The sequence below is a fragment of the Urocitellus parryii genome, chromosome 9 (assembly GCF_045843805.1).
Source record: "Urocitellus parryii isolate mUroPar1 chromosome 9, mUroPar1.hap1, whole genome shotgun sequence".
Taxonomy (NCBI): Eukaryota; Metazoa; Chordata; class Mammalia; order Rodentia; family Sciuridae; genus Urocitellus; species Urocitellus parryii.
In genome coordinates, this window is record NC_135539.1 from 134,038,731 (window position 1) to 134,066,232 (window position 27,502).

The following is a 27,502-nucleotide window of genomic DNA, read 5'->3' on the forward strand; positions in this document are numbered from 1 at the left end:
GGTCACTTCCCTTAATTGTAATATTGGTTCCTGAGGTGTTTAAGGAATCATTGTTAATTTCTAGTTAATTATATTAGGTTTGATAGTTATTACTGTATTAATATACTGAACATCTTTAATTAAATTTTTAAAATTAAATCTCTTTTCCATTTAGTTTTCTTAAAAATGTGCTTTACAAGCTGGATGTGGTGGTACACATCTGTAATCATAGCTACATGGGAGGCTGAGACAGGAGGATTCCAAATTTGAGGTCAGCCTGGGCAACTTAGTGAAGCCATGTCTCAAAATAAAATAAAAACGGATGGAGATGTAGCTCAGTAGTAGAGTGCACCTGGGTTCAATCCCCAGTACTGTTTAACAACAACAACAACAAAAATGTACTTCACAGGTAAAGTAGAGACTGTTTCATTTATCACTACACTGGCAATGATGTTTCCTTTGGATTGTTTATCGATTTGAGAGTTACCTTGGTAGTTAAGAATGTAACCCATCTGGGCTGGGGATGTGGCTCAAGCGGTTACGCGCTTGCCTGGCATGCGCGGGGCGCTGGGTTCAATCCTCAGCACCACATAAAATAAAATAAAGATGTTGTGTCCACCGAAAACTGAAAAATAAATATTAGAAAAAATTCTCTCTCTCTCTTTCTTAAAAAAAAAAAAAAAAGAATGTAACCCATCTCTGTAAAGTCCTTTTAGCTCCTTTTAGCAGAGGGTTCCCTTCTCTCTACCTCCTCACCAACACTTGTTTTCATTCATCTTTTTGATAGTAATCCATCTGACAGGCATGAAGTGATATTTCATTGTGAGGAATAGAGATTTTGAGCATTTTTCATGTATCTGTTGGCTGTTCATCTCCTTTTTTGAGAAATGTTCAGATCCTTTGCCATTTTTAAATTGGTTTATTTGTTTTCTTGCTCTTGAGTTTTTTGAGTTCTTTATATATTTTAAATATCAACTCCTTATCTATGTATGATTTTCTAAGCATCCTTTTGGAGTAGCCTTCTACTTGCTTTTGGCTTCTACTCTGTAAAATTTTGGGTAAGGATAGTGGCATTCAAAAAATCATTTTGTAGTTCCTAAGAGTTTTTAAGATAACATCTAAAATTTTTCATTCAACAGTAAATGATTGCAAACGATGTAATTTCTGGCATTTTATAGATAATGCAAGTTTTGAATAAATACATCACTCTAGTGGAATCTAGATAATATAAGGATAATCTGTTTTTAAACATGTTATTATTAAGGAAAATAGGGCAAAGAGTACACAGGATCTCTTTATTATTTCCTCCAATTGAGTGAGTCTTCAGTTAACTCAAATAAAAATTGATTCTGATCTTGATTAAAAAGTTGACTTGAGTTCTTCAACAGAAATTTTATATCTCATTTTTTTCATTTCTAGATGATTTTCATTTTGAAGTAATATATTTCTGCATAGTCTTGTGATATTGTCATAATTATTTACAAAAATATGTATGTAAATTGAATTTTCAAAGATTAATTTTCTGTGATCTAAAAGTTTTAAGCATTTAATTTTTATTTGATTTTATAATTCTATAATTACTATTTCTGAATAGTTGATATGTATTATTAAATGTATGTAAGTTTTGTTTATAAGTTTGTTGTTATGTCATCAAATATAAGTAAAAGATGACTATTAATAAGATGGATGGGACTTTGAAAAAGTTTATTGTAAACAGACCTTGTTTTTGGCCCCCCAGGTGCTGGGGATCAAACTTAGGGCCTCATACATTCTAGGCATTCGCTGAACCACTGAAGTACACCCAAACCTGAATAATTTTTTTATTGGAACGATCAGAATTCAGTATCAAGTCTGTTTTTTGTTTTATTTCATCTCTTCCTTCATCAACTCAGTTATAGAAGGCCTTCTTACACTAGATTTTACCAAAAGTGTCACTTGATTTAGTACCCTGGAGCATTTTCTATCTTGGGACACTACATAATAATGAGGTGTATACCTTACTTTTGTAAACCAAGAAGAGAGTGTTGGAGTAGTAAGAATGAGGAAAAGGAGAGTGGTGATGAAATATTTACTACAGGAACTGTTTAAGTTAGATCTGCTTAGGGAAAAAAATTCATTCATTGAGAAGTTGAGGAGTTAGAAACTGCTTCACTTAAATCCATACCTGCATTTTCCTTTAAAAGTCTTTACCCTAGAGCCCTTACTTTGAGGAATTAATGAATTAATTTTTTGAAGATATTGAGTATATTTTTGTGGATATTTTCTTTAGGTTTCCATGCATCAGTAAATGCTCATCCAATATCTATTTACTTAAATATTGTTTTGTATCTAATTTCAATTTGGTTGATTAAAAAAATTGAATTGAAATATTTGTTGAATATATCTATTAAATAGTGGTATTTCTGAACTATTCCCATAAATGTGCTTTTTAATTTTATGTAATAGTAGTTAAATGAACTGTATGTGACTTGCCTTGAGAAACAGTCTATGATAGGAAAATAAGTCTATGTAGAAAATGGCACAGATAACATCTTTAGGAATGGACAGAGATCTGGACCTTCTATGATGGGGTGGAAAATAGCCACACCCAGTATCCACACCTCTTGCTCATGTCTATTCTTATATTTCAAAAGAATTTCAAAGAAAACCAGTGATTTTTTTCCTTAAGGTATATAAATGTATTTTTGTCAATTTTAAATACTTTGGAGTAATATAAAGAAAGACATTTTGTCTGTGCTAGGAAAAAAATGGGGTATACCTAAGGCAAGTGGTATTACCAACATAACTCACACTCATCCTAGAGAACATATACTGTTTAGACTCATATTCAACAGAGAAGAATCAAAATAACTTAGTAGGAATCATAAGAGAGAAATAGTGAGAAGAGTAGAAGGGCATTGACATTTTCATTGTTGCTCTACAAGGCTTCATAATGCTTGGATTAATTTGCATATATTATTTAAAATAAGTATGGCTATAGAGGAGACTACTGCCTTGAAAGATGGTTTTGAGCTCCAACAAGGAAATGTAGTGGGAGAAAGAACTCAGTTTGTACAATGTGTGTGATTTTGTTGGGGGCAAGAAAGGATGTGTGGAAAGCTTTTGCTCCAGATATTTCTCCATTTGGGCCACTAGGTGGTGACATTGTATAAAGACAGCTTGGTTGCTGGCAAATAAAATAGTCAAAAATTTGGTTTGGAAATGAAAACATATGTTTAACAATTAAGGCTAAGAGTATCCTCTAATTTTTTTATATTAAACACTCAATTTTGTAGCACGTTTGTGGTGATTTTATTAAACTTCTCTTTTTTATATTTAATTTACATATGCACCCTACCCTGAGGTATTTTATACTGCCTGTCATAATCAGTGATAATAAACTACATACTGTAAACAGGCATTTAAATAGACAAGTGCCCCTGTCCTCCAAAATATTCAAATACAAAGACAAAATAATTGATACAGATGATGTATCTAAGAAATATATTGAAAATATGTGAAGCAAAATAAAATTTTAGTCTGTACTGTGTTTACTCCTTTAGTACTCATAGCATAGATTACATGAACTGAAAGTTAGGATCAGAAGGAGGGACCACTCAGAAGATCCTCGCATCTCTGAATAGTCCTTGCATGTTACTGTATGGGTAGCCCACATCCTTAGGATCCTCCTGCTTTCCTTTGTGTGTCACCATCAATTCCCCATATTTTCAGATTAAACATTTGGTGGGTAGTATATATTTGTAATGACTTAAAATAACACTGTCCCTTCTCTCATGCTTGAGGTTGATGTCTTTTGAATTAGAGGGGTCTCTGATATTGGATTAGGACCAGTTTCCAGAGGAAGGTCCCTATTATTCCCAAGTTGGAACTCTAAATGTGCTTTTTTATATAAATAGTGTTTTTTAATTTTTTTTTTTAGTTTTAGATGGACACAATATCTTTATTTTGCTTATTATTTTTATGTGGTGCTGAGGATCGAACTCAGGGCCTCACATATGCTAGGCAAGTGCTCTACCGCTGAGCCACAACCTCAGCCCCATAAATAGTGTTTTTGTTGATAATCTAGCTGATTTGGTATTATATGAAGCTCTGATTTTAAAAATCAGACTTCCTTTCTGGAGTGTTGAGTTCAGTCTTCCATATTTTCTTTACAGAATAAATGATCTAGAAGTGCATTTTCACTTCTTCAAAATAGGACATTTTCAAATTGAGTATGGCTTCCTCCTTTTTCTCATTTTCTTCAGCTTGAAGTGGGTTGTTTCTCTTTTGTTCTTTTATAGTCCTGTTTAAGACTATGTTCTACTTTATTTTTTTTAAAAAAATTTTAGTTATTAATAGACCTTTATTTTATCCATTTATTTATTTGTTTGTTTATTTATATGTGGTGCTGAGAATCGAACCCAGTGCCTCACACATGCCAGGCAAGTGCACTACCGCTGAGTCCCAGCCCCATCCCTAGTTCTAATTTATGTTAATAGTGTATAGATTTTATTATCCCAATTATAGCTTATTTGTGAAAAAACCAAACTTTCTTGCTTAGCTTTGTATCTGTTATCAATGGAATCTTATCTAGTGCCTTTTATGTAATAAGTGCTCAATAAAATATCCAGATGCTTAAGAAAGTGTTTAAATGATTGATGCCAACATAAAGTGTTTTATGATAATCACCTATGACATAATATAACTTTTTATACCACAAAAGTTGTTTAAATGGACTTTAAGATAGAGGACTCCTATAACTAGATGTTTTGATATCTGATGAATGGATATTATAGCCTTGCAACTTATAAAACATAAATAATTTTTGGAGCTCAAAATGCATTCTTTTATATCTATTCATTAAATTCAGACCACATATGAGACAGTTTTGTTGTAATATTCCAAATTTCTGATCCTCTAAGGAATTACTGCTGATCCTTTTGGAAATCTGAATGAAACTATTCTCTCACTACCCAAAACCTAGAAAAATGCCCATGCAAAGATAATTCTGTATACTATTTTAGAGAGTTCACGGACCTCATATTAAGAACTTCTCTTTTAGATTCTGGAGTAGAATGCAACAATCATGACTAGTCAAGAGCAGAGTTTTAGTTCATTTTACTGTTGATAAATGTGGTGCCATTTGGAAGGACATGTAACCACTCCTTGCCTCCTTTTGAGTTAAAGATGGAGTGAATTAGCACATGCAATATACTAAGGATAGTATATTGCTTTGTGCAGAGTATGCTTCCCAGTCTTTAATTCTACTCTTACAAAGGATTTCTGAATTTTTTAATACCTCCTTTTGTCTAGTTATCTTTAAGAAAATTACTTTCTTATTAAAACATGATAACAGTCAGTATTCTGTCATCCTGCAAGGCAAGTTGTGAGCTATGTCCTGAAGTTTGGTTCACACAGCAGTAAATGAGGGACCAAAATCTGCCATCTTATTGCAGTGCTATAATTGAAAATCTGTAGTTAGAGGAAACGTGTGCCTCTCCATTGTAAGAGTAACTGGGGAAAGGGCTCTGAAAAAATATACTTCAAGACATTGAATAGATATACCAGTGTAATGTGATAAAGCAGATGAAGTTTTCTCCATAATTATAGCTGCTAAGAACTTTAGTTTTTTGGAGTGGGGGGTTGGGCATATCATATCTATTATAAATTTTTCTTTTTTAAAATTGTTTTATAAAACAGATTTTATTAATGTGTATGTTAGTAGCAAACAGGTTATGTTAAAAATATGTAACTTTTATATATTATCCAGAGGACAAATAGCTTTTTTTTTTAACTCTAATTAGGGAAGAAGACAAAAACATATTTGATTACTGCAGGGAAAACAACATTGACCATATAACCAAAGCCATCAAATTGAAAAACACGGATGTGAATACGAAAGATGAAGAGGTATGAAAACACCCTCTTTTGGTTTCTGATGAATGGATGCTATAGCCTTGTAAGGTTATAAAACACACTAGTTTAATTTTTTCTTTTGCTTTCTTGTTTTGCCCCAATGCCTTTTTTTCTAAATGATGGGCCTTTGAACTACAACTCAAAAGTACATTATGGTTAAGAGCTTATCAGAATACCTAAATTAGTTGATGTCACCCAGTTAAGATACTTTCTGTGTCTGTAGCCAACATATTTCTATCCACGTAGCTGAAACTTGTCATAAATAACTTCTGTTTGTTTAAGATAAAAGGAGATACTTTTAGCATGGTAAGTAAAATCTATAGATGATAGCACTCTCATTTATAAATGAGAGCTATTTATAAATAGCTACAACATCTTCTTTAATTTTACCACAAATGGATATATTGTTCTTTGCTCAATAAATATATTTCTGGTAATCTGTATCAGAATTTTGATAAATCCAATTCTTCAAATGCTGACCCACCAGTTAAAGGGACTCTATGCTAACTTATTTTCAGAATATATTCTTAATTTATTTATTTTATGAAAAAAGCTATTCATATATTGAGCTTAAAAAGGTGGTACTAGTTAGGAAGAGGACATGCAGTGATCGTAGATAATCTGTCAGATATACAAAGAACCAGCCTATTATGGTTAAGAACTCCCTCTATAGGTTAGCCCTTAATAATACCTCATTTTTAGGCAACATATTTACTATAATATATTGTCAAGGGCATTTGTAATTGAAAATGTAAAATTATAATACTAGAGTAAAGGAGGACCAATAATACTATTTGTTCTCCACTATATAATAAAAAGGCATGAAAGATGGCCAGAGAAAAGCAGAAGTCAAATTGTGAAAAAATAATTTCAGGTTTTCTGATTCCAATTAGAATTTGCTTTGTGTGCATGTGGGGGGTGGAGGGCAGTGTTTTTTGCCTTAAAAAAAATAAACCTAATATCATTGCTTTTCTTGATTTTATTATTTTTATTTTAATGTTTGTGCTTTAAGATTTTTACAAAATTAATACATATAGATAGTTTTTAAAAAATTAATAGTACTATTAGTCTTATAACTAAAAAAGCTCTGTGATTCTAACTTCCTTAAGGCAAAAGGTTTCAATTCTTGTAGTGGTTTATTTTGAAATTTGCATGTATAATTCTAAATAATATGCTTTTGTGTCTTGATTTTTCCACTTTAGACATTATCAATTTCTTTCTATTTTATTTTTGGATTAAGTTTTTTAGTCATCTTTCCCTCTATTTTTTCTCTGACCTCTTAAAAAAGTTGTATCACAACTTTTAATTTCAGCTTTCTGATTGCATCTGTATTGAATTCATGTTATTGTGACTGTGTAAATGTTATTCATTGCTAAGCTGTGGACTGTACATGTATATCAGTTTGCATTTGCTACAGCAATAAACAGCCCTCAGTTTTCAGTGGCTTACACCAACAAATATTTATTTCACCCATGTCGCCATCTTATTAGATGAGCGACAACATTTCATATACTCTGATGTACTCTTACTTTAATTCTGCTTTGTTTATCTTACTGATATTTCAAAAGGGTTTGGGATCAGTTGAGACTCTACTGGATTCTGGTAGTCTGGTTTGGGCTCAGTTCATCTTGCTTTCATGTGTCTTCTCAGTCTGAGCTATAACCTTAATGAATACTCACTCTGGGACAGGGACTGAAGGCAGACAGAGCCAGATCCCACAAATGCATTTAAAACTTTGGCTTGGAAGTGACATGTATCTCATCTACTCACATTCCATGCTTGTTAATTTGTTGAATTAATGAATGTTTAAAATAATAAATAGTGTAACAGTGAAGAGCTAGACTGTATGGATCCAAGTCCTAGCAGTGTCACTTTCTGGCTATGTGACCTTTGTCAAGTTTACTTTGTGTCTCAGTTTCCTAAATGTGTAAAATGGAAATAATTGTACATGACTCAGGATTGTTCTGAGAATCAGTAAGTTAATATATCAGGTACTTGACAGATACATAGTAAGCATGCAATAAATTTAGCTTCTTTGAAATTCCTAATATGAGTGAAGAATATAATGAAGAGCCGGGCACAGTAGTGCACACCTATAATCCCATCGGCTCAGGAGGCTGAGACAGGAGGATCATGAGTTCAAAGCCAGCCTCAGCAACTTAGTGAAGTACTGAGCAACTCAGTGAGACCCTGTCTCTAGATAAAATATAAAAAAGGGGCTGAGGATGTGGCTTAGTAGTTAATTGCTCCTGGGCTCAATCCCCAGTACCAAAAAAAAAAAAAAAAAAAAAAAAAGGGTATAATGAAGAAGTAAATAAAAGAAACCACTTAACTTTCCGGGTCAGTTTTTTTTATTAGTACATATCATGTGTGTATTGTATAATACTTTATAAAGTGTATATAACAGTTTACAGAACACTTTTACTTATTACTGTGTCATGCTCACAATAATCCTCTAAGATAGATATTATGCTCATTTTGCAGACAGGTACTGCCATACTGTCATTCAGAGATGTACATTTACCTTCTCAAACACCTATACCTGCCAAGTGGAAATCTGGTCTGAGAGAGTATTCTTCTCACCACTGGATTTACAAAAAAGAAGGATAATCCATTTTCATTTGACCTGTTTTATTTTATGCTCTGATTTGCAAAAACTTTTTTTATAAAATAATATTAAAAGTCAACTCCACATGTGACCTCTGCAAAGATTGTTGGATGGATAGCAGTGATTGCAATGAAATAAGTGTCTAGAACACAAATAGCTCACACTAACAGTCCTTTTATGAAAATAAAAGGAAAACTTGGAAAATATATGCCATTGACTACTTTGATGTAGTACTGCTTCCCATCTCTTCCAGTTTGTTGCCCATGCAGCCACCTTTACCCCAGCCTGCCAGAGCATTGTGTTCCCATGAACAGATGAAGTGCTTACACATTCATAGACTGAGACGCCAAGAATTCAGTTGGGTTCTCTCATTGCTCCAAGCAGATTTCTGTCCTCTCAGCCATGACAGCTCGGGCTGAGCTTTGAATACTGATGGCAACTCCTTTTATTATTAATCAGGGATTTGTATGAATTAATTTAAGAACATAAGAGATATGGGAGCTTAAAATTAGACTCAAACTTAACATCCTAAATAAAATAAATAGTGCTGCTTTGTGACATTTAAAGGTCTAACAGATGAAATAATTTGGTAAACCTTGGTGATGGACGCAATGTATGTGACCTCAGAATGAAGTGTCTAGCCAAATACTTTAGTGCCTTATCAGTAGAAAGACATTTTCTTGTTATAAGTCAGAAGACGATTTCAGTTTTGAAAGGACATCCAGTTCTATGTATTTATCTGATGTTTGAACTTGAGATATTTCCCTCCTGATGGCCTGGGGTTCTTTGAATTGATATGTTTTTACATAAAATATTTATCCAGCAGATTCAACAAATTTTACTCTTGCCCTTTCATGACTAAAAGTTAAATTTAATGCTTTTTAAGATGTCTGTGAGCACACAAAGAAATTTATTTGTAGTTATAAAATGATAAGAATGCATTCCCATAGATTGAAATAAGCACAATAAATTATTAAATTATTACAATAAATTTGTAATTTATAAATTATTGTGTTACCTGAAATGCAAGTATTTGGGTCTATTGTAGCTTATGAACAAATATATGTGAACTGCCTTTTAAATAAAATGTCTTGTATTTCATAATAAAATTATTATGTATTAGTTTCTCATGTATACCTTTTATTCATATGAGTTTTAATTGCTATGAATATAGTAAAGGCTATGTTTTCTTTCTTTTGCCGCATTATAGATCAAATCCAGGAAGCACTCTACCACTAAGGTACATCCTCAGCTCAAGACATGTATTTCAAATTAGAAATTTGAGAATTTTACATGTTTCCAATTGATATAATAAATAAGACGTTGTATATTTTGCATAAGGCCGTGAAGTTTCACAGTTACACTCTCTATTTGGGAAGTTATTAATATATCAGATGTTTAAGGGTCCAAGTGGTATTCTAAGTACTGACTTTTTATTTACATTACAACTTTTATGATGTTTTTAACCATTTGCAAAATGCTTGGAAATTGAGATAGAGGATATCAAGAGATATTGAGGTAGAAAATATGAAAAGGGCAAAAGAAAATCTTAAAGCTTATTTATTTTTTAAAATCCTGGTTCCATTTTTAACATTAAGCCATATTATTAAGCTCTTCACACATGCCAAGTATTTACAATTCTTCAAAAAAATATTATTTAAAGGGAGAAAGGATGGTAGAAGCAATTTTCAAAGTATGTTTAAGATATGAATAGAATATTTCTTATCAAACATCAAGCATAAATTATGTGTGCATAATTCTTGTCATACACATTATTTTTCAGATCAGTATCATATATGAGAATGAACTATATGCTTATTGATGATATTTAAATAGTATTTTAAACATTTATGGTAATTTTAAGTTGTTTTAGGACAAATGTAACAATGTATCATTTTAGCAAAATAGATGACATTATTCTATCATAAGGTGCCCCCCACAAAAGTATTTATAGTTCATTGTTTTTTTTTTATAGATTCGAATGCACCCCTTTGATTGAGCTAGCTTTTTTCCTTTCTTTCTTTTTTATTTATTTTATTTATTTTTTATTTTTATTTTTTTGTGTGTGTGTGTGGGGTAATGGAACCCAGGTGTACTCTGCCACCAAACCTCAAACCCAGTCCTTTTTAAATTATTTTTTTGAGGGTGGTAACAGGGATTGACCTCAGGGACACTCAACCACTGAGCCACATCCCCAGCCCTATTTTGTATTTTATTTAGAGACAGGGCCTCACTGAGTTGCTTAGTGCCTCACCATTGCTGAGGCTGGCTTTGAAATCAAGATCCTCCTGTCTCAGCCTCCCAAGCCACAGGTATTACAGGTGTGCCTGGCTTATTTTTGAGACAGAATTTCACCAAGCTGCAGAGGCTGGGCTCAAACTTGGAATCCTCCTGCCTCAGCCTCCCCAGTGCACCACCTTTCCTGACTGAGCTGCTTCTGTAGTTAAGTTCTTTCATTTCTATCCTTTTGAAGGCATACTTGTTTTCTTTAGCTATTTTCCATATGTTTGTTGATTCTTTTAAATATTTTGAAGGAGGTCACCTTTCTTTTGACTCTCTTTCCTTTTCCTTCATGCTTTAGAAAATATAATTTACCCATTTGGACTTGAGAAACTACTACAAACTCTCATGAAACTCACAATATTCAGTTACAGAGAAACAAAAGATTTAAAAGTCAGGGTCAGTATGCTGAGGCTAAATTTCAGCTTTTATTTAAGACATGTAAAAGGAAGGAGAAAACTATCCTCCAGAAACTTTCTATATTAGAGTATATGTTATTTTGCATTATAACTAAAATGTTAATTTGAAGGAAATGTGCTTATTTGCACTCGTGATTGAAAACCACACTACAAACTGTCTATGCTCTTTTGCATTGAAGCAGATGACAACATTTAAAAATCAAGCTTATGGTCAGACTTTACATCAGAAACTTGTATTTAGTACAAAATCAGAACATAGTGAATGTAGTTTAAATTTCATGAGCTTTGGTGACTTATTTTTTGTTTTCTTAACTGTAGTAAAATGTATGTGACAAAATCTACCATTTTAATCATTTGTAAGTATCCCTGTCTGTGACATTGAGGCTATTCCCGTACAGCCATTGCCATCATCGAGCTCCAGAACATTTTCATCTTCCCAGTTGAAACTCTGTACACATTAAATACTAACTCTCCATTTTCTCTTCCCCCAGCCCATGGAAGCCATCACTGAACTTTCTATTTCTGTGAATTTGACTATTCTATAAGCCTTATCTAAATGGAATCACACAGTATTTGTTCTGTGTTGACTGGTTTATTGCTCTTAATGTTTTCAAGCTGTACCCCATGTTGTAGCATGTGTCCAATTTTTTTTTCCTTTTAAAACTGAATAGTCGGGCTGGGGCTGTAACTCAGCAGTAGAGCGCTTGCCTTGCACGTGTGAGGCTCTGGGTTCGATCCTCATCAACACATAATAAATAAATAAATTCAGATATTGTGTCCATCTACAACTAAAATAATTTTTTAAAAAACTGAAGTCTACTTTATGTGTTTGCCACATTTTGTTTATTCAAATATCCATCAGTAGATACTTAATGTGCTTTCACCTTTGGGCTCTTATGAGTAGTAAGTCTATGTAAATAATGGATGTACAAATTTTTGTTCTGTCTCCTCCAATAATTCATTATAAAAACATGTTAAACATACGTTTTCCATTGAACATCTGTATTCCTACCACCTAGATTCTGCCACTAATATTTCACTATGCTGGCTTTATTGATAACTTATGCATCCATCAATCCATCTTATTTTTTGATGCACTTTAGAGTGCACAGATGTGCTTCAGCATGCATATAATTAACTAGAATTCAGGATTAGTTCATTTTTCTCTCTAAAATTATTTACAATGAAATCTTCAAATTTGAAATGCACACTCAATGAATTTTGACAAATGCATATCCTATGTAACTAAAACACCTCTCAAGATCTAGAACTTGGCTATAACCCAATAAAGTCCCCTCATGTGTCTTCTTAGCCTTTCTTCTAATTCCAAAAAGGAAATCACTGTTCTGTTAGCATAGATTAATTTTACTTATAGCTCTTTCTGAAAATGGAATGATACAAATGTGTTCTTCTGTGTAAGGCTTCTTTCATTCAGCATTAATGATTTTGAGATTCATCCATATTGTTAAAGACCAGTACTGACTTCCTTTTTATTGCAAAGTAATGTTCCATTGTATGAATAGACCACAACTTATTTATCCATTACAATGGAATATGGCTTTTTTCACTGCCACTTATTATTGCTGTTATTACAGTTTTAAACAGGACAAAATAATATCTTTCTTGCTTATTCCTTTACATAGCTTAGTAAATTCTTGTGAAGGAATTTTCAAAAGTAGTTTTTAAAAAAAACAATTTCCCTGACAGTTTAGGATCACCATTTCTCCTTATTCTACATCACCAGTGTAAGAAATCACATAGTTGTTTGTTTGTTTATCCCAGCGTGCAGTGCTGGGGATCAAATCCAAGATCTTAACCACTGAATTTTACCTCTATCCTCTAGTTTTCTTTTTTAATGCTGATAGATAAATTATTCCACAAAGAGTCACTGACTTCTATGCTAGGTATATCTTGAGATGTTATGCTTTTTCCTGATCTTCCTCCTAATGTTTTATACAAACACTGGCACTTCACTGTGGAGAGGGACCTGGAAATAGGAGGTATTTGTAGTTTCTGGTTGTTGCAGGTGGAGGATTTCTCAGTGCCAGCTGTTATTACCAGCAGCAGAAGCAAAGAATAGAAGAGAAGGTAGGATAAAGAAGATACAGACATTATAGGTTATGGTGGTGAAGTCAGTCTTTACTACAAACGTAAATGGAAACCCATAATTTTTTCAGAGAAATTTTCAGAAAAATCTGTTGGCACTATTTAATTTGCTAATTAGGTATCCTACCATATGTCTATTCTCAGAAATTTAAATATGCCACCTTTTCCATGTTTTTATCTATTGCATATATGGTATTTATGCTTTCCATCTGATCTCAAAATACCATAGGAACATGAAAACTCATTTTATAATAGAATCTCTTTTCATTTCATTTTGCAATTTCCAGGAGAAAAATCCAATTTAAAAAATTCTGCATGGTTTAAGGACAAGTAATTAAGGATATCAAAGAAGCATTTAAAATATTAAGACCCACTCTGTATTATCCAGAAGGCGTGAAAGTAATACCACTTAATAGGTTACTTGCCATTCTGCACTTTCAAAGTACTTTAAAGTCATTCATCTGTCTGAAGTAGGACAGTATTAACACCATTCGTTAATAGATGAGAACTCTCCCCCATTCCTATCCCAGATTTTACTGTATTTGAATTCCAGAATTTATCTAGAGCTCTCCTAATAGTACCTGTTGTCATAGTACCTGACAGACCACCACCTTCTAAATACTTCTGGGATATTTTTTCACAAGAGTTTTAAAATCTAGAAACAAAGAAATATGTTGGGATAGTAGTAAAAATATATTTACTTTGAAAAATGTGTAAGAGATTATATTACACATAGAAAAAGGTGAAACAATTATGTATAATTAGGTAAAATACTTCAAAATGTAGATGAAGTCTTAAAGCAAATACAGCTTTAATGTGTACAGGTTTTCCTCCTGGAGGAGTGATAATGGAATCCTGTACCCAAAATAATTTAATAATTACATTGTATTGTGGTTAACAGAGAGAAAGTTACCACAAGTATATATTTCCTGAGTTTGCCATAATTAGTTACGAGGATAGCAGCTCTGTAAATTACTTCTTATTTTATTACTTGAACAATAGTATTAAATTAGAGCATATTTTTCAGGAATTTTATAATTTAAAGAAATAAAAAGTGTGGACAACTTTGTTTTGCTGGTCTTTGTTCATTTAAATGTAGAGCATCATGGTGGTAAAAATTTCAAAGCATGATTTATTTCTATTTACAAGCATGTTTAATTTTACTTTTGTTTTTGATCTTTTTTTTGAGCTTTTTAATACTGCAAAAATATTAATCTTAGGTGGCCGTAATGTAGATATCTTTAGCACTGTACAGAAAGTCATTGTCAGAGAATTCATTCTAATTCAAGGTTAATTAGCGTACCATTAAAATAATGTGTTACAAAAATTAATTACATTATAGGTCAAAATACGTGTTAAAAAGCATGGTATAGATGTCTGAGAGCACCTCATCCTTCTTAAAACATTGCCGTACATGTGTCACCCTTCTGGAAAGTACATCCAAAGTGAAAATCACTGCTGAGGTCCAGTCATAGGTGTTTCCCTAAAGTAAATTTTTGGCACCACATATGGCAAATTTAAAATATAACTCCCATTAACAGTAAAATGTGTTGCTTGTCTTCTTTCCCATTCAAACAGCTAAGGATTTATATTTTAGCATTAGTTGATGTAACCCTTTTGGGTCAAACTTAAAGAAAAATTAAGAACCTGATTGGGAAGTAAAAAATTATATGTACTTCTTGTGGTAAAAGTACTAGGTATATTAATAGTATTTTCTTATTCAACTATTAAGTAGTTCTGGTACATATCTGGTACATGCCATCTTAATTATGTAGTAATTCTTGTTAATAGTTTAACTTGGTAGCCATAATATGTGCACTTAAGATTAGAACTAAAAATGATAAGACTTTGAAATTTTATCCAATTCTTTTAATGCGAAAGCTGTGTAACATTTACATTGAACTATAGAATATTTTGTACAATGGTTTTTGTTCAGAGTCTATTAAAATATCCAGCCTCGTGTAGAATTTTAAATTAGTTCCCTAATAACAACCGGTCAGTGCACATTAGAACTGTAGAAAATTTCACATAGGAAATGTTGCTCTAGCACTCACCAATGTTTTGTTTTTTAAATTTTTTTAAATTTTTTTTTAACTGCACTTTTGGAATTGTTTTCTTTAAAAAAAAATCTTTTGCTACTACAACAAATTGTGAATAGTTTGCCCTTTTTTTTTCCTTTTTCATATTTTCAATTTTTTTTTTTTTACTTACTTCCCTTTTAGCCTAATGGACAACAGTTTTTTACAGGTAAATAAAAGCAGCCCAAGAAAATAAAATTTTTAAAAAGGCCCATTTGTAAGGAGGAAGTTTTTTTTTTTTTTTTTTTTTTCCCAAGACTAGGTCCTGGTTTAATTAGTTGAACTAATAGGTGCATGAAGGGTGATTGAATGAGAGAAAGAGTGTGGGTAGGTTTACAAAAGCATTCTCAAGGTAATTTTTGCTTTAAAGCCATCCTCATCCCAGCATATATCTATTTAAATCTTTTCTACAATGACATGAAGTAGGGATCTCAATGTGGAAAAACAGTCCATTCTGTATAAATGAGTACATCATCACCACCCTCAAAAGTAGTTGTTAAGCCATACATCACTCATTCTTCAGAAAGCCCTGAGCTCTAGGAGTTCTGTTTATTCTTTGAGCCTAGTAGGCTTCTTTCCTCATATAGAGTAAGATTTTCTGACAGAATATAGAAATAACACATTAACAGAAACTGTGATTCTATGAGTTAAAATTAATATGTCATACTTAGAACTTTATATTTATTTATTTACTCTCTTTTAAATTGCCTTTCTCAGTCAACTGTTGATGATAGACACTAGTAGACTATACTAGTATTTTTCAGATATTTCAGAGTATTAATTAAGGGGCAATGGTTAATCTTACTTTGAAGGAATAAACTAAAGGAAATTTACATATGGTAGATTTACATTATAATTTCTACCTAGGTTTAAGTACTCATTTTTTTTTATTCATCAGATTTCTTTCACCAGAAGTGGTGAACATAATAATTTAAGAAAACTATATTACATTAATTTTAAAAACTTGAAAATTTACAAAGCATTTTCTTGCAGTTAATTCTTTCAACAAATATTATTGATATAATCATTGTTGTTGTTATTCTTAGTTCCATTCTATTGATGAGGAAACTAATTAGGTTGAAAAAAAAACATTGGGATTCCATTTTTGCCATAGTGCATTTTTACATCAGTCATTCTTAAATAATTAACCTATAGCTTACAAATTTCTTTATCTTTCTGAAACTATTATGTCTTTTACATAACCCCAAAACTGGATTAATTGATTTGTCTTTTTCTGTGTTTTTAGGGCAGAGCTCTACTCCATTGGGCATGTGATCGAGGACATAAGGAATTAGTCACAGTCTTGCTACAATGTAAAGCTGACATTAACTGTCAGGTAAGAGTGATAAAGAAGGGCCTTTCTTTTAAAATTGAAATGAAATTCACAACAAAATTTTGGAGATTAACCACTTTAAATCATGCAATTCGGTGGCACTTCCTATGTTTCACAGTGTTACAGGGTCACTACTGTTCAGTTCCATAACATCACCCTCCCTGCAGAAGGAGTCCTGGTGCCTAAGCCTTCCTGTTTTCCCCAGGTCCCAGACTTTGGCAACACTAATCTGCTTTTTTTTCCTATGGATTTGCCTATTCTAGTTATTTCATATAGATGGAATCTTGAACTAGGTGGTCATGAAATATCCTGTCTGGATCTCTCACTTAGCATGACATTTTCAAGTTGTGTACATGTTGTAGCATGTAACAATACATCATTCCTTTTTATGACTGAATTGTATGGATATCACACATTTTGTTTATCTTATTATCAGTTGGAGGAGGACTATTAGGTCATTTCCATGTTTTCACAATTGTGAATAGTGCTGCTATAAACAGTCCTGTATTTTGTTTGTTGTAGCAACTGTGCTCAATTCTTTTGGTATTTACTCTGTTAATTATGGGTCATAAGTTAATTTGATGTTTAACTTTTTGAAGAACCTTCAAAGTGTTTTCTGTAGGAGCTGCACCATTTTACATTCCCACCAGCAATGTGTGTGGCTTCCAAGTTCACTACATCCTCACCAAGACTTGTTATTTTCCTCTTAAATAGCCACCCAAGTGGACATGAAGTTGTATCTCATCATGGTATGATTTTGAATTTCCTTTCCTTGATGACAAATGGTGTTTGAGTGGTTTTCATGTACTTGTTGACCATTTGTATATTTTTTTGGATAAATGTATATTCCAATCTTTTGCCCATTTTTAAAGTGACTCATTTGTCTTTTTGTTTATGAGTTTTAGGCATTCTTGATATACTCTTAGATATTAGACTCTTGTCTGATATATGACTTACAGATATTTTCTGCAGATTTTCTCTTCATTTTCTTGATAATCTCCATGAATATACACATTTTTAATTTTGATAGAATCTAATTTACCAGCTTTCTGTCTCGAGTTTATGGTGTCATACCTTAGAAATCATCACCACATTCAAGATTGTTAAGATTTACTCCATGTTTTCCTTGTTTTCTTATTATAACAAAATATACATAAGATTTACCATTTTAATCATTTTTAAATATGCATTCAATAAAGTATATTCACATTGTGTGTAGACATCACCATCATTCATTTTTAGAACTTTTTCTTCTTCCCCAAATGAATCTCTAAATACAAACTCCCCAGGCCCTTTTCCCTCAGCCCCCAGCAGCCACCATTCTACTTTGTAGCTCTGTGAATGTGGACCTCTATGGGTACCTTATATAAGTGACTCTTAGATGATATTTGCCCCATTTTGACTGGCATATTTTATTTAACATCTTCAAGGTTCATCATTGTACCATGTTTTAGAATTTTCTTCCCTTAAAGTTGAATAATGTTTTATTGGATGTATTTATCATATTTTGTTTACTGAAATATCTATCAATGGACACTTGGTTTACTAATGTAAATAATGCTGCTGTGAACATGGGTGTACAAATGTCAGTTCGAGTCCTTTCTTTCACTGTTTTTGAGTTTATGCACAAAAGTGGAATTGCTAGATCCTATAGTGATTCTATGCTTAGTTGTTTGAGGGATTGTATACTGCTCCCCACAGCTACTGCACCATTTTCCGTTCCCAACAATATATTAGTGTTTCAACTAATATAACTGTAAACACTTATTTTTTTGTGTCTTTGGTATTAGCAATCCCAGTGACTGATCTGGATTCCTTTTGTCTTGTTTTCCTGCCTAATTGCTCTGGATAGACCTGCCAGTACTAGGTTGAGTAAAACTGGAAGAAAAAGGGCAACCTTGTTTTATTCCAAAAGTTTGCTTTTTAGTTTAGTATGTTGGACATGAAACGCTTTGCTCAGTATTCATTGTCATATGTATCCATTCCACTCTAGTCTCCTAGGCTTCATTTGCCTACCTGGATCTTACTAGTTCTGAAATTTTCAGTTCTAACTATTCCTTCAGTTTATTCCAATATGAATCTCTTATTTGACCTTATGGATTTGTCCCATCCCTTGACTGATGTAGTATTAGTCCTTTTTCCCTTGCTATGACAAAATACCTAAGGCATATTTAGAGAGAGAGAGGGGGGGGGGTTTATTTAGCTTACATTTTTGAAAGCTGAAAAGTCCAAAGAGCATGGAACCAGCTCTGTTGAGGGAGCCCCTGGCTGCCTCACATCATTGTGGATGGCTTCATGGCAGGAGCATGTGTGAGGCAGGAGTCACATGGCAAGACAGGAAGCTAGAGAATGATTCAGTGGTCAAGATCACTCCTTTATAACAACTCTCTCAACAGAACTAACCAGGGTCCCAAAAGAACAATATCCATTCCTTCTGAGGGCAGCAATCTTAGTAACCTAATTATTTCCCACTAGTTTCACCTCTTAAAGATTGCCTCACCTCTTAACATCCCCACATTGGGGACCAAGCTTCCACATCAACCCTTGGGGAAAACCACTTCCAAACCATAGTATGCCCCTTCTCTTGTTTCAGTTCAGTTTGACCCACAGTTTTCCTGCTGTTAATCTTATTCCATTTTTTAGTTGTCATAGTCACTTAGCAGAACTCTTAATTCTGATTAATGCACTGCTTGTCTTCTTCACATCTACACCTGGTTCTGGACAAAGCTAGAAAACAAATTCACACAACCCTGAGGTCACCACACGTCACACTGTCTGTCGTTAAGTTTGGCAAGTCTTCCAGTTTGTCTTATTTTCAGGATATCTCCAATTTCACAGAGGAAATAGAAGACATGTTTATCACCAACCCAAATCTCAGCCGGACACACGTCTTCTTTGATGTCCCTTAGACACTTCAGACTCGGTGTTGAACCCTGAGCCTTCCCTCTCTCACTCACCGGTTGCCGCCCCTTCCTGCCTGCCCCTCTTGACTCACTGTATCCAGCCAGTTTCCCAGGAGTCATCCTTGACTTCTTCTCTCATGTTTGCCCTGGTTTAGATCCTTTTGGTTCTGCCTCCTAAGTAACCTTCATCTCTACCCTTTTCTCTGTTTTACCACTGATGGTACACCAATTCAGCCGTCTTCGATTATTTCAGCACCTCTGAATATATCCTGTCCTACAATATGTTCCCCACATTTCATCTAGAGGGGCTTTTTAAAATGCAAATTTACAAATATTCTCTTGTTTAATTTTCTTTTTCTGAGAGTTAGCAAGTGTTTAGTAATTAAGTACTGAATAAAGTAATATCAGCTAATAAAGATATTGACAAAGTGTTAGAAAATTAGAATAAGAGAACCAGAAAGATCCTAAGCATCTACAAGAACCATTGAGATTTCCTTGTTGTTTTATTAGAAGAAATACCTAGACTTCTATGCCTTCTTCATGGGCCAGTTCCCTAGCTTTGAGTCATAAGGGCAAACCATAGCCTTATAAGGGCAAAACATAACCTTGCTTTGAAATATATATAGGTCACTAATTTTTTAAAAATAAGTATTATGTTCACAAGGGGAAAAATTCAAAAAGTACAACAAAAGATTGTAATTTAAAAAATTTTTCCTTACAACATAGTTTCCCAGACACCCAGTTCTCTTCTCCAGAGGTAGTACCTATGATTAGATTTATATGTATCTTGTCAGTATTTGTTATACATACAAGCATATAGTGATAGCAGACTACATGCTATTTTATAACTTGCTTTGTTTATTCAACAGTTTATCCTGCAGATTGTTCTGTATTTGGTACATATAGTGCTGCCTTATTCTTTTTAAAGGCTATATAATATGCTTTTATTACAGATTATCATAATTTAGTTAACTAATACCATTTATGCTTTCAGAGAATTCTTATTTCTTCATTCTTATTAGAATAGGTTTGTCATAATACTTTTCATTCTCTGCTTGTTTGCTGCATGACAAAAAATGTAACATTTTAAATTTGTGTTTCTTTTATTATGAAAACGAGTATCTTCTTATTTGTTTATAGTTTATTTTTGTGAACCATCTGTATGTCTTTTGCCTAGCTTATTTTCAGATTGATGTTTCTTTTTATTAATTTTCAGGAACCTTTTATATATTAAAGAAATGAGTACTTTCTTTGTGATATGTTAAAACTTTTACCCATCTTTTCTTCTAGTACTTTCATCATTTCATGGTTTCTTTGATCCATCTAGAATTATTTTGTATCTTGGTATGTATTTTTGTCCAGTTAATGTCAACTTCATTTTCGTTCATAAAACTAGCTACTGTTTCAATAATGTTCATTGAATAAATCAATATTTGTTCCTCTGTTGATTTGATGTGTCATCTTTATCATAGTCTCAGTTCCTCCACGTATTTCAGGCTGTTTCTGGCCTTGTTCTTCATTTCTCTGTTTTTCTCTTCATGTATTTGTGCCATAGTCCTTTAAGGATAATAGCTTCATAATGTTTTAATATCTGGCGGGGCAGATTTCTTCACTACTCATTCAGAATCTTTCCCAGTATTTTTGCTTCATTATTTTTGTGTGCAAACTTTTGAAATCATCTTACCACCTCTGCTTTCCTGAACCACCATCACTACTAAGTTAAAACAAGCAAAAAGCAAAAACAAAACCTGTTGGTGTATTCATACCTTTTATTTGACTTAAATTGTTTGAGGATATTGTAGATGAAAAGGTCCTCTTGTTAGACACTGCCCGAGGTTTTTGCCTTGCCAATTTCTTGTATTCTGTTTGGATACTATAAGACAAACTGCCTTCTGTCCATGGCTTTATAGAACACTCTTCCCCGAACACCAGCTTTAATGCAGAGGAAAAGTTCCATATGGGTTTTTAGGATGGGTAAGTAGGACAGTGTGTGGGCACTGTGTTTTCTTTGCCCCTTTACACTTATATGACCATTTTATGTTTTTGCAGGCTTGGTTTTCCTTTGTTAATGACAATCATAATCTGGACTGTCTAACTTGGGTTAATGGGAATGCTTTGGGCTTTGTCAGTTTGAGTTGATAACATGCTTCAAGTCACAGGGCTTCTGGAGATTAGCTCTCAGAGTAGCTTTCTCCTTGTAATTTCTTCTTTGGTTTTGTTCCTGAAAAACGCTTTTCAAATATAGACAATACAAATGTAATAAATGGAAAGAAAGGTTCATCTCCCTCATGACTCAATCTTTCTTAAACAACATTATCATTGACTGGCCTATTGGTTGCCAAAAAGGAAAATCAATTTTATTAGAACTGTTTGCTTGGCTGCAGATCTTGGTACTAACCCAGCACAGGCGGGCTGATGTTATCAACTAGCTGAAGAATAATTTTTACCATTAGTCTGAAATGAAGTAGTAATTAGAGATATGTCAAAGTCTTCCCTATGTTTTCCTGTCATTTTTACTCTTCAGTATCTCTCATATGTTCTTTTATTGTGTGTTCTGTGACTCTGATGGAATTGGAACCTGTAATTTTATTTTATTTCTAAGAAAGAGCTTTTATAGATTTCATTTGTTATCTGGCATTATTATAGAGGTTGTGCCTCTTCCTCTGCTTGGTATTGATTTGTAGTTTAACTCTGGAAATTAGGGATTTCCCACACTTGGGACTGGGATGTGGCTGAAGCCCACATGCACACCCAAAGTATGTTAAAAAGAATTTGGATGCTGGAGATTTATTGGTAGGTTTCCTCAACTTTGTTGTAAAGTAGCATTAAGGCCATAACTGGGGTGGGAAGAACGGGAGCACCTGTGGTGTGGGTGTCTATGCAGTGTGCTGGGCGTTACACAGGTCAAAGAAAAATGTTTGTTTGAGTGGGGTGGAAATGTTTAAGGAATTTTATGATTTATAAATTACATAAGCTAAGGCTTATAAAATAGCACGGGGCCACAGTCCCTCTCAGAGAATATCTTACTCTTGCTGTCAGTATATTTATAAAAGATTTCAAAAACACGAGAAAAGTACAAGGCAGTAAATAAAACCACCTGTAATCCCACTACCTGGTGTGTGGGTAGAAGGGGAGAGAGGAGGATAATGCAAACAAGATTTTGTATCTGCTATGGTTCATATTTACTGTGTGCTAAGCATTTTATGTACTTTTGGCAGGGGGGGTGGGGGGTTACCAGGGATTGAACTCTGGGGCACTTGACCACTAAGCCACATCCCCAGCCCTATTTTGTATTTTATTTAGAGACAGGGTCTCACTGAGTTGTTGAGCACCTCGCTTTTACTGAGGCTGACTTTGAACTTGCAGTTCTCCTGCCTCAGCCTCCAGAGCCACTGGGATTACAGGCATGTGCCAGAGTGCCTGGATTTATGTACATTCTTTTGTCATCCCTTCAGTCCCGTAGCATACTTGTTATTGTGTGCATCTTACTGATGAAGAAGCAGGCATTTAGAGTAGTCATAGAGTTAGGAAGTGGTGAAGCCTAGATTTGAATGGATCATTTGACTCCACAGCTCAAGCTCTTAACCTCTCCACTGTAAAATTTGAGCATATTTTATTCTCATCTTTGTTTCTTCTACTTATGGGCCTGTAAATATTTTAAAGCTACATGGTATAATATTCTACATGAAGTATTCTTCCTTCATTATTCAAAATTATCAACATATAAGATAAATTCAGTGAAGTACATAGTACACAAGTAAGTAAAATGCTCAGTGTATTACACACACACACACACACACACACACACACACACAATTCCTATGTCAAATTAGAACATTTCCTGAACCACTAGGAGACTTATTCCCTTCAGTACTTTCTGTCAAAATCTATACCTCCTATATGACCCTGAAATGACTGTTACTCTGATTTCTATCACCACTGATTAATTAAAACTTTCCTTGAAATATTTAGAGTAGTGTGTCTTTTGGGGTTGGTTGTTTATGTTCATTTGCTGTGTGCCATTTCATTGTGTGCATATGCTTCAAGTGCATTTTCCTGGTAGTTAACATTTACACACACACCCACTTCAGGGTTTTTTTTTTTGTTTTTTTGGTTTTTTTTTTTTTGAAAAGTTTGTTTTCCCCATTAAATTATTTGTAGCATCTTTGTCAAAAATCAGTTGACTATATGGCTGGGGATGTAACTCAGAGCTGGAAAACTCGCCTTGCATGCACAAGGCCCTGGGTTCAGTTCCCAGCACTGGGCGGGGGGGGGGGGGGGGTGGAGAATAACCATAAATGTGAAAGTTTATTTCTGGATTATCAGTTTCATTCCACTGATCAATATTTCTATCCCTATCCCAGTACCAGTCTTGCTTGCTGTAGCTTTATAATAAATTTTGAAACAGAACTATGGATCTTGTAACTTTTTTAAGGGTTATTTTGGCTATTCTGGGCCCCAATGAGTTTGTCTGGTTTTGTTGTTGTTTTTCAGAGTGGGGGGCAACCTTGATTTTCATAAGGATTACATTGATTCTTTTTATTTTTGCTGTTGTTGTTTTTGGTGTCAAAGATTGAACACAGGGACACTTAACCGCTAATCACATCCCCATCCCTTTTACTTATTTATTATTTTTGTTTTGAGAAGGGGTCTCACTAAGTTGCTTAGGGCCTCACTAAATTGCTGAGGCCAGCTTTGAACTTTTGATCCTCTTGTCTTAGCCTCCCGAGTCACTGGAATTACAGGTGTGCACCACTGAGCCCAGTGCCTCTGTAGATCAATTTAGGGAGTAGTGCTATCTTAAAATATTAATTCTATGAACAGGCCAGGCCCAGTGCCACACACATGCAATTTCAGCAATTTGGAAAACTGAGGCAGGAGGATTGCAAGTTTGAGACCAGCCTGGGCAACTTAGTCTCAAATTAAAAAAATAAAAAGGGCTAGAGATGTAACTTAGTGGGTTCAGTCCCCAGTACTGGGGGTGGGAAAAAAATACATGAACATAAAATGTCTTTCTGTTTACTTAGGTCTTAATTTCTTTTAATGATGTTCTTCAATATACAAATCTTACACTTCATTTGTTAAATTTATTGCTAAATATTTTATTCTCTTTGATGCTACTGTAAATGAACCTTTTAAAATTTCCTCTTCTGATTCTTCATTGTTAGTGTGTAAAATACAATTAATTTTTCTTTATTGATCTTGTATCCTGCATTCTTCTTGAATGCTTTTATTAGTTCTGATAGTTTGCCAGTGAATTAACATTTTCTACATACAAGATTATTTCATCTGCAAGTAGAGATAATTTTATATTTTCCTTCCAATCCATATCCTTTTTATTTTTTTTAATTTTCTTGTTTATGCACTAGCTGAAACCTCCACTAGTGTTTCATACAAGTAATGGTAGCAAATATCCTTGTCTTGCTGCTGATCTTTTAAAGAAAGTGTTCAGTTTTTTACCATTAAGTAACATTGTGGTTTGGATATGAGGCGTCCCCCATAAGCTTCTTTGTTAATGCAGGAATGTTCAAAGGAAAATCATTGGATTGTGAGAACTATAACATAATCAATCCTTCCTGGTTTAAATGACTGGGTGGTGACTGTAGGTAGGTGGGGTGTGGCTGGAGGAGGTGGGTCAGGTCACTGGAAATGTGCCAAGGAGGGGTCATCTTCTCTGAGGGGGACGGACACACACACACACACACACTCTCTCTCTCTCTCTCTCTCTCTCTCTCTCTCTCTCTCTCTTCCCCTCTCTCCCCTCCCCTCCCCTCCCCTCCTCACCCCTCCTCTCCCCTCCTCTCCTCTCCTCTCTGAGGGACCTCTCCCTCTCCCTCTCTCCTTCCCTTCTTCCTGGTTGCCATGAACTGACCAGCGCTTCTCCCTCATGCCCTTTGACTTTAATGTTGGCCCAGGGCAATGAAGTTGGCCTTCTGAGGAGTGAGACTATGAATCAAAATAAGCTTCCTCTTCAAAGTTATTTTTGCCAGGTATTTTAGTCACAGTAACCAAAAGCTGACAGAAAGAAGTAGAATACCAGGATTGACTCATTTATAGTCATTAAACTTAGCCTTGCTTTCTGGAAATAAATCCCGCTTTCTGGATTCAGTCTGATATTTAGACTTTTTGCTTTTATATTTGTAAGGAATATTAATTTCTAATTTTCTTTTCTTGTAGTAGTTCTAAAAGGTTTTGCTATCAGTTGTATTAGTTTTTTAAAACCAGAAGGGAAATATTTCTTCTTTATGCACTGAAAGCCAGTACTTAAAGATTATTAACAGTGCCTTTAATGCTAAGGTAAGAGTCTTGAGTTCGAGATAAGACTCATTTCTCCCTTATTTCCAAACAAGTACAGGTAAAGCTCTAGTAAACATAAAAAGACTGAAGGGCAGAAGAGGGCAGAGGACTGGGGTCTCAAAACTGAGGAGCTGGTGATTTCTTTGGGTTATCTTTTTGGTTTTTAGATAGTCTAGATTGGGCTCTGGAGAAGTTCACAGTCCAAAAATGCCAAGAGGCCACAGACAAGAAAAGCTTCTACTCTCTGGCCAAAGGACAGGGAAAAGGGCAATCCAACAGAGCTTTTTTCATTCCTTCCCCAGCCACATGCCATGGGGTAAAAACTGTGCCAACCCTCATGTTTGAAGGGAAGCCATAATGTGTGTGCCCTAGGTGGATAACAAAACTGTCCCCTTTTTCCAGTAGGGTGGTGTCACCCGAGGCTTTGTGGTGAGCTTAGATGTCTGTTCTCTTCCCACCTGGAAACAAAGGCAGTGAGAGGCAGTACTTTCCCCTTTCCAACAGAGAGTGCCAGAGGGGAGGACTTCAGAGAGAAGGGAGCTGAAGAGAGGGGCTCTGTAAACACATTACACTCACGAGAATTAACATAACAGAAGGTTTGAGAACTGCAGCATGGAATACTGCCCAGGTTTTCACAATGGCCTGTAGGTAGCACACAAACAAAGCAGACCAGAATAATGCTGTAAGAGCTTTGAAAATGAAATTATTGGAACTACAACTAAGAAACCCAAATGGGGAAGCCTGCTAAAATAGGAGATTGAAATAGGACTCAGAATGTAATCATGTATTCAAACTTGAAGATGACTTATCATGCCAAAAACCAGGAAAATCACAACCAACATAAATGCAGAAAGGCAGTTAATCAAACACTGAGATGAGTTAGATGTTAAAATTATCTGATGAGAAGAAAAAAAATATCTGATGAGGATTTTAGATTAGTCATCAGAAAAATGTGTCTATAATCATTCTTGAAAAAAATGGAAAATCTTGGCCAGAGAATAGGAGATATAAAAATGAACTAGGTGGAAATTATAGATCAAGAATAATAGCTGAAATAAAAGTTCACTGAGTGATTTCAATACTAGATGGGAATAACAAAGAAAAGGATCAGTGAACTTAAAGACAGATCAATAGAAATTACCTAATTTGAACAATAGAAAGAAGATGGTAAAGAAATCAACACGGACACCAGGACTGTGGACGACTCAGAAGGCCTAACTTTCTTCTCATTTGAGTCCCAGGAGAAGAGAGTGTGGAGCTGCAAAAAAGTGTTCAAAGAAAGAATGGCCGAGCATGCCTCAGACTTGGTGAAAGGCATAAACCTACAGATTCAGGAAACTGAGCGAACACTAGACAGATAACCCTGAAAAAACCCATACTAAGACACATCAGAATCTAACTTTAGAAGATGAAAGAGGGGAGGGGGGGAAAGCACATTGAAAGCAACTATAAAGGGGAGGAATATATATCTATAGGGGGGCAAAGATTCAAATGATAGCAGATTTTTTTTTGTGGAATCCAAAAGGAAGTGGATTACTAAAAGAAAAGCTGTCAATTCTTAATTCTAAATCCAGTGAAAATATTGTTAAAGTATTGTTCCAAAT

General features: G+C 34.2%; 1 protein-coding gene across 2 annotated transcripts in view; it reads left to right on the plus strand.

Moving 5' to 3' along the window:
- The window catches only part of Acbd6 (acyl-CoA binding domain containing 6), a 150,627-nt gene that overhangs the window by 59,818 nt on the left and 63,307 nt on the right, over window positions 1-27,502 (plus strand). The window contains exons 5-6 of one of the 2 annotated variants that reach the window (XM_026388483.2): window positions 5,763-5,868; window positions 16,612-16,701. In XM_026388483.2, coding sequence (XP_026244268.1) covers window positions 5,763-5,868; window positions 16,612-16,701 — 196 coding nt within the window. The remainder of the gene's footprint in view (window positions 1-5,762; window positions 5,869-16,611; window positions 16,702-27,502) is intronic. The other variant, XR_013344297.1, reaches the window with a different exon arrangement.